The following is an 8,441-nucleotide window of genomic DNA, read 5'->3' on the forward strand; positions in this document are numbered from 1 at the left end:
AAAAAAAAACCAAACCAAACCAAACCAACAACAAAATGCTCTGGGCACAATGTGCCTGGAGGGTGGGGGTGGAGATGGGTGGATCCCCGAAGCTGTTGTCTGGGCAGCCCAGCCAAACTGATGATCTTCAGTTAGTGAGAGACCTTACTATGAAGGTCTCAGAATTAATATTAAGTAAAGGTGGGAGAAACTGAGGAGAGTCACAACATAGACCTCTGACCTCCACATACCCGCACAAGTGCACACACAAACACAACATACATGCAGGAATCCAACATGGAATGGACAGCAACTGAGGAAAACACACCATTGATGTCTGCCTTCTAAACACATGGTCACATGTATATGTATGTGTGTGTGTATATGTATGTGTGTGTGTATGTATGTATGTATGTATGTATGTATGTATGTATATAGTGCATGCTTGTATTCTCAGTGCTCAGGAAGTGGAGATAGGGGGACTCCTGATGTTCACTGGCCAATCCACCAGGTCTAACTGGTGAGTACCAGTCCAATGTGAGATCCTATCTCAAACAACAAACAAACAATCAAACAAACAATCCCCCCAAAACAAAACCAAAAACCCAAAGAACAACAACAAAAATCCAAAACCCAAGTGGGGTTAGGTGAAATGACTTAGTGGGTAAGACCATGCCATTAAGACTGACAACCTGATTTCACCTCAGGGATCCACAAGGTGGAAGGAAAAAGGCAGCTCTCAGAAGCTCTCTCTGTCCTCAACATGCGTGCTATATCAAACTGATACCAACACATATACACATATGTACACAAACAAATAAGGAAAATGTAATAAAATTAGCTATTTAAAAAGTGGTTGACACCTGAGAACACACACACACACACACACACACACATGCACAGACACACAGACACACACAGACACACGCATGCATGCACACACCCAAACACACATGCCCATACAATAGAAGCTGGTTCCCTTTGAGTGGTCTCTGCCATCCTCAATGACTCATGATGGGCATGTTGGTGTTCGGCCTTCTCTGGAAGAGGAATGATAGGCCGTTGGTAAGGGGGCCTGGCCGAGGTCTCTTAGCGCTAGCTGAAGGTGAGTCACTCTAGGAAACTGCCTTACACTGGGCAGGAGCAGAGACTAGAAATAGGAAGAACCAATGCTATCCTCTCTCACTACCTTGATTGATGGAGGAAGGTCATTGGTTAATTAATAAAGAAACTGCTTGGCCCTGATAGATTTGAACATAGGTGGGTGGAGTAAACAGAACAATGCTGGGAGGAAGAGGAAGTGAGCTCTGACGCCATGCTCCCCTCTCCTGGACAGATGCAATGAAGCTCCGACCCAGGATGGACGTAGGCTAGAATCTTCCTGGTAAGTGCACCTCGGTGCTACACACATTAATAGAAATGGGCCAGGCAGTGTTTATATGAATATAGTTTGTGTGTTGTTATTTCGGGCTATAAGCTAGCCAGGTGGCCAGGAGCTGGGTGGCAGGAATGCAACCTGCAGCTCACTCAACATTGATTAAAACTAGAAGGCAGAAAAATTTCAGATCTTCTGGGTAGGTGCTCAGCCTAAGGTCGTGGAAGAAGAGACCTGAGATCAGACTGGAGGAAGGGCATCTGGCCAAAGAAGCCACGGGAGAGGAAAGAGGGAGGAGCTGGGGATGCAGTGTTGCTCTCAGAGTGCTTGTGTTAATTGACAAGGTCCTGGGTTCCATCCCCAGCCCCTCATAAACCAGGTGTGGTGTGATGTCTGTCATTCCAACAGCTGGTGAGTCGAGGTGAAAGGGTCTTCACAGTGAGTTCAAGGCCAGCCAGGCCAATCTGAGACCCTTTCTCAGAAAAAATGTAGAAGGCTCAGAGCAGGCCATGTGCAGTAAGGAAAAGAAAAGACAGGAGAGAAGGGCAGAGAGGTTGGGAGGTGAAGAGAGAAAGACAAAAGATGTGGAAGACCTAGAACAAAGGATTCCTGGGGAGCGGGGCTCACTGACCACAGAGAAGGCAGAGGGAAGAAAGGGAAAGATGGGAGAGCTGGGGGAATCCAGGCAGATGTTCAAGGCTGAGAGGAGCCAGAGCCACAGAGAGGGAAGCCTAGGAAATGGAAGGAGAGAAGGAGAAAGACCCCATGAGAACTGGGGTGGGGGCTGTTCTGGGAAGGAGACTCCCTGAGACTCTGCTGCACCCCTTGTCAGTGTGTGAAGCTGGTGGCCCTGAAGAGCAAGGCGTCATGGAGGACATGGAGGAGGCAGACAGGGTGAGTCAGGGGTGGGGAGATGTGCAGAGCCCTGTGTGCGGTTCTCCATTGTTCTTCTAATGCCATTTGAAGGGGCTGGAGAGATGGCTCAGTGGGCAAGAGCACTGGCTGCTCCTGCAGAGGACAGGATGGCGCTCACCTGGCTGGGGTTTCGGCTTTAGTCCTCTGACCTGTGGGGAAGAGACAGTGTCAGTGTGACATCCATGCTGATTGTCCATCTGCCCCTCAGCTGTCCTCTATGTTCAGAACCTTCAGAGGACAGGGGAGCAAAGAGACCGCCTCAGACAGTGAGGGAAGAGCATGGATTATCTCTGCTGGGCTGTTGTCCTACACAGCAACCCCTCCCCCAAATCCCTGCCAGGTCCAGGCCCCACCCCTGTCTCCTTTGTTCCTTCACCAACCTTGAGTTCCCCCTGACCCTGCACCTGCTTGTCTACTCTGTGTTCTCCCCTCTCCCTTTTTGTGTCCTTAGGAACTGCCTCCTTCTGGATTGTATTTTCCTCTACTTGTCTGTGTGTCTTGGTGCATACTGTGCTGTTTTAATCACTATAGCTTTTTATTGCCACTTATTTATTATGTGGCTGGGGCTGTGCCACAGTTTGTGTGGAGGTGGAGGGCAACTTGCAGGAGTTGGTTCCCTCCATCATCTGGTTCCCAGAAGTGGACACTGAAACTTTTTACCCTCAGAGGGCTACTCTAGCCTTTTTTCTTTGTAATTTATTTCATACTGATTTACCTACTGTATTTTTTTCTAGAATTTTAAATTTTGTACGTCTGTTTTAGGGTAGATGCACATGAGAGCACATGCCTGTGGATTCAGGAGAGAGCTCCTGATAAGCCTAGAACTGGAGTTACAGGCGGTTGTAAACTGCCTGATGTGGGTGCTGGGAGCAGAACTCAGGTTCTCTGCAAGAGCATTCAGTGCTCTTAACTGCTGAGCCATCCCTCCAGCCTCCTATTGCAACTTTGAATAAACTCTGGGATCAGACAGTGGAGTGCTCCATTATTGGTCATTTCATTTCTGTTGTTATTTATCTCATTTTGTCTTTTTTTGTCTTTGAGAAGGTATCTGAATTGGAGAGGATAAACTGTTTTTGCAAAACTGTCATTGTCATTTAGATGGGAATTGTATTGAATTCAATTTTTGTTGTATAAACACCTTTTAAAAAAATCTTTAATTATTTTTATTGTGTGAATGTTTGCCTGTTTGTGTGTGTTTGCCACGAGTGTGCCTGGTCCCTGTGGCAGTCAGAAGAGGGCATCAGATCCCCTGGAACAGGAGTTACAGGAGTCTGTGAGCCATCGTGTGGGTGCTGGGAATCAAACCTCAGTCCTCTGCAAGAGTATCCTGCTATAGAGATTTGCATTGGTATGGATCTTAGTTATTGATACAAATTTAAGATCATTTGTGTTACACATATATATATTTCTGTTCTTGCTTAAGGTATTGTGATTGTGTAGTCCATTTAAAAATGTAATGTATAATTAAGAATAAAGGTTAATAGATAATCATCTATAATAGTCAAGCTTGTAGTTGTGTTAGTTAGATTTTCTAGATGTATAGAGATATATTTCAGGTAGATAGGTATTCTTCAGATCTTTCAGAGACCTTCAGAATATGGCATTTAAAATGTTTAAGTACTTAAGCCTTTTCATGACAGTGAGACACATCTGCTCCTAGCAGCACCAAGCTACTTCAGGAGGATGATGGTCATTGAAGAGGCTCCTCATGGAGTTGGATGACCTTTTGGCAAGAAACTTCTCTTGCCTGGACTGCTTTATAAACTGGACATGCAGGACCCACAGAGAAATGACTGCTAACCTTGCCTAAAGGTGAGACAATCCTTCAGGGTTCCTGCATCATGAATGAATCTGGTAGACATTCTGCAAGGGACACACACACACACACACACACACACACACACACACACACACACACACACACAAATGTGATGGACAAACTGCCAGCATAGGTGTAACTGTCTTTGAAAGTTTCTGCTTTGTAAAAGAGTCTGCTGGTTACTATGGGCCTGTAGGCTAAAGATGGATGCCCCAATGATACAGAAGAACTCTGGGTGATGGTCCAAGCAGTGAGATTTCTCTGTCAATTCTAAAGTTTTGGAAGTTGCTTACAATGTACTTCCTGCTGACTTAGATAATATTGTAACTTTCTGGACTCTTTGAATGAGTTGAAGAATAAATGGTTATAGTTATAGTTTTCCTTAATCATGATAAAAGATAAAATAGATATAAATATTGTAACTATAATTTTTGCTTGATAACTGTTTTGTTATATGTCATTTTACTATGTTAAAGTTAAAGCCTTCCTTTTATTTAACCAGAAAAGGGGAGGTGATGTGGGATTTCCCTCTGTATGCTGTGATTACTGTGAATAAAGAAACTGCTTTGAGCCTATAGCAGAGCAGAGAGGGGCAGAGTAGAGCTAGGCAGGGAGGACTGGACTGAAGTCTGGTAGGAAGAAGGGCAGAGTCAGAGAGAAGCCACGGATCCTCCACCTGAGGCAGATGCTGGGAACTTTAGCTGGTAAGCCACAACCACGTGGTGATATACAGAATAATAGAGATGGGTTAGTTTAGGATATGAGTTTTGCCAGAAATATGCTTAAGCTATTGGCCAAACAGTATTGAAAATAATATGGTTTTCGGAGTGGTTACTTTATGGCTGGGGAGGGGGTCAGGATGAACAAGCAATTCTTCCCCCAACAGTATCCAGTATCAGTTCTTAAACACTGAGCCATCTCTCTAACCACCTAATATAGACATCTTAATTAATTTTTCCATTTTCAGAATGAGATTTTTCCTGCTCACCCACTTCCTCTGTCATTCAACAACATCACTGTTATATAATTTAGGCATCTGTACTGGCCCTGAGGTTCAGACAGGATATGTTCTCAGTGCAACCACTAGCATCACTTCCTGTGTACCTTTGCTAAGTTCCTGTTTAAAAAGTGGGCCTTGCCCACCTCCCGTCTCTTCCTTTTTCTCTCTCTGCTCCTTTGCCCTGCTTTCTGTCTCTGTCTCTCTTCCTTGCCTTGCTCTCCTTTTCTGCTGCTCCTGTTCCAAAAGCTGGTCTCTCCCTTTGCCCATCCCTTTGCCTCTGTTATTAGAGGCTCAGAGACCTGACTTACAAGGTTCCCTCCTGTCATCTCCTGCCTCCTCCACCAGAACCACACTACTCAAGAGTTCCCAACATGGTATCCCTTTCCTGGAAGGCCAGAGGGTGTCCTACATGACTCCCAGCAATTTCCTGACTATTCTGTTGAGGGGAGAGGGGTTGAGATAAATTCTCATGGAGTCAAGATCCTCCTGCCCCAACCCCAGGTGCATAGACTGAGGTGTGGACCACAGTGGCTGTCATTGTTTTTATTTTTAGTTGTGTTATATTTATTTATTCACCATGTGTGTGAGTGTGCACAGGTCATTGTGTGCATGTGTCAGAGGACAACATACAGGACCCAGTTCTTTCCTTCAGCCCTGTGTGTTCTAGAATTTCCAGTGTCATATCACTGAGCCATCTCACTGCCTCTGGCTGTCATTATTTATTCTTTGACACTGTATGTAATTTTTCTTCCTCTGAGAGCTCCTCTACCCTCCTGTCTCTACTCTGTCCATGTCTGTCAACATTACAGCTCTTTCTAAAATGAACACTCAGCCCTTGGGACGCCTCCCCCATCACCTCCAGTTACTGGGAAACTGATGTTCATCTACTTAGGATCCTCCAGTTTCAAGCCAGACTTTGAGAAGTGGAGCAATCAATACAGCTGAGCTGAGGCGACTTCCAGTTCCTTCTGCTTTCCCCTCCCCTGGCTCCTCCTGGGCAGGCCCTTTCTCCTCTGATGACGAAATGACTGTGTCAACAGAGAAGAACTGAGTTTGTGACTGGACTGTGAGGTTCACAAACTGAACCTTTATAGGTCTCACTTGGAGAGCCAGCTTAAAGAGATTCCCAGAAGGGTTAGTGCAGGCCTGCAGTCAACCAAACTGAAACAACAACAGCAAAAGATCCCAGCTACTCTAAGCAGAAGCCTCAGAGCCTGACTCTGGACTCAAGAGGTCATCTGGGATCTGCCCTGGGGAGGCCGGAAGCCACCCTTAGCTCCTCAAAAGCTGTCACCTTGCTGTTTTTAAAGACAGGGTCTCTCACTGCGACCCGAATCTTAACAATTAGGCTAGTGTGCCTAGTCATCAGCCTCGGGAATGATCTTGTCCCCCTGCTCAGCACTGGGACTATAAGGATTTGGTGACAGATCCTCAAGCTTGCACGGCAAGCACTTTACTGACTGAGCCATCACCTGAGCCCCAGGATCTGAGCTGTCAACAATCCCCTTCGATGACTCTGGTGCAGATTGTCCTGTGGAAACACTCGGGAAGTGTGATGGGGATGCAGTCTGGACCACTTACCTTTCCTCCTCTTCCACCTGAGGAACAGCATCAATCCCAAAACCCCAGCCAGGAGCACAGCAGCAGCCACTGCCAACCCAACTGTGGTTCCCAGATCCAGGGTCTTATTTTCTCTGCTCATCTGACCTTCTGTGGCCGTGAGGGTATTTTTGGTGCGTGTAGAAGTTACAGTGCTGGGACTTGGAGAGGTGGTCCTGGGGGCTGGGAAGAGATAAAGGAAGTCAGCATGAACTTCCCCAGTAGGAGTGAAGATTCTAGAGATGCCTCTGCAGCACTCTTTGCCCTCAGACACTGAAGCAATGGATTCCAAGGAACTGGAGACACCCAAGGCGTCTCAAGCTGGGAGAAGGAAAAGGTAAAGCTTGGAGCCAGCCAGTAAAGAACTGATCTCCCAGAAAGAGAGTTCACACAGTTCTGACAGCTCCTCAGATCACCTTGCAGGAGAGACTGGAGACAGAGAATGCTGGCTCACTGTGGGCGGGGCCACACCGGAACTGGGACTGCTTAGCTGTGCTTATGTCTTGTCTTCTATTTAGGCCTAAACCTCAGGTCAGGATGTGTCAAATCCCAAATATGGAGTTGGGGGTTGTGACTGGACCTCCTTGTTTCTCCTCCCAATCTGGTCAAGCTGAGCGCTGGAAGCTGTGACATCATAGAGTAATTGCCCAGTCATCCTTTCAGGAGAGACTTATCAAAACCAAAGGGTCCCCCAAAGGCTAAACCCAAAGGCAAGGTTTTTGCGTTCTTGCTTTGTGAATAAAGTGACTGTCCTTTGCTGTAGATTTTTCACTGTAGCTGGCTTCCCTTCTGTTACATATTTGGGAGTTAATTCCCTAGTTCAGAACAGTTTCCCGCTGCCAGGCCTTGTTCCTCCTAGGTAAGCGCATTGATCTGCCTTCCTGCAATTATCTTTATCATCAGGCATCTGGTCAGGGCTTCGGGTCCAGGTATAGAGCATCACCCAAGCTGCTGCCCTGTTTTTACCCCACATAAAAGATTCTTACCTCCTATGCTCACCTTCACCTCGGTTCACTGATGACTTTAGTTCAGGACTCTCAAGGGCAGCAGGAGAAATAATGAACTGCAACCCAGAGAAAGACCCACAACACCAGGATCACAACAACTGATGACATCATAGCCCAGAATTGATAATTTAGAGACCTGGCTGTTTTCTTTGCTTAGAGCAGTGAGTCTAACTCCAGACCTAGACCATAGAACTGTATTGTCTGGTATCCTGTCTCCTTTGGGGATGCGGGATGGGGAACAGCTCCTAGAGGCTCACACAGGAAGACGGGAACAGATGCTGAGGCTGAGATCGGGTGAGCAATGACAACTCTACTTCCTGGTAGGAACGTCCTCAGACGCTCATGTCATCCCTTACAAAGAGCAATCTCTAAGTCACACAGATCTAAACAGTCATTTTCTAGTAACAGTCCTTGTTAGAGCAGAAGTAGCCTGCCAGGGTGGACAAGGCTGCTCCTTACATGTGAGTAACTGAACAAATTCTGAGTGCCAGGTACGGCTTGCCCCACAATGCCTTATCGGTGAGTGAGGTTCAGAGCCCCCAATCCCACACAGACTATTGGCATTGCTCTTGGTTGCCCACCCCAGCTAGATGTTAAGAACCTATTGCAGCCGGGCGGTGGTGGCACACGCCTTTAATCCCAGCACTCGGGAGGTAGAGGCAGGCGGATCTCTGTGAGTTCGAGACCAGCCTGGTCTACAAGAGCTAGTTCCAGGACAGGCTCCAAAACCATAGAGAAACCCTGTCT

The 8,441-nt window shown here is 46.7% G+C and overlaps 1 protein-coding gene across 1 annotated transcript in view; it reads right to left on the reverse strand.

Moving 5' to 3' along the window:
- Positions 1-8,441, reverse strand: part of LOC101992287 (paired immunoglobulin-like type 2 receptor beta-2) — a 17,414-nt gene that overhangs the window by 5,774 nt on the left and 3,199 nt on the right. Inside the window, exons 3-4 of the mRNA XM_005371471.2 lie at positions 6,670-6,870; positions 2,388-2,418 (exon numbers count right to left, since the gene is read on the reverse strand). Coding sequence (XP_005371528.2) covers positions 2,388-2,418; positions 6,670-6,870 — 232 coding nt within the window. The remainder of the gene's footprint in view (positions 1-2,387; positions 2,419-6,669; positions 6,871-8,441) is intronic.

Source organism: Microtus ochrogaster, unplaced genomic scaffold, assembly GCF_000317375.1.
Source record: "Microtus ochrogaster isolate Prairie Vole_2 unplaced genomic scaffold, MicOch1.0 UNK109, whole genome shotgun sequence".
Classification (NCBI taxonomy): Eukaryota; Metazoa; Chordata; class Mammalia; order Rodentia; family Cricetidae; genus Microtus; species Microtus ochrogaster.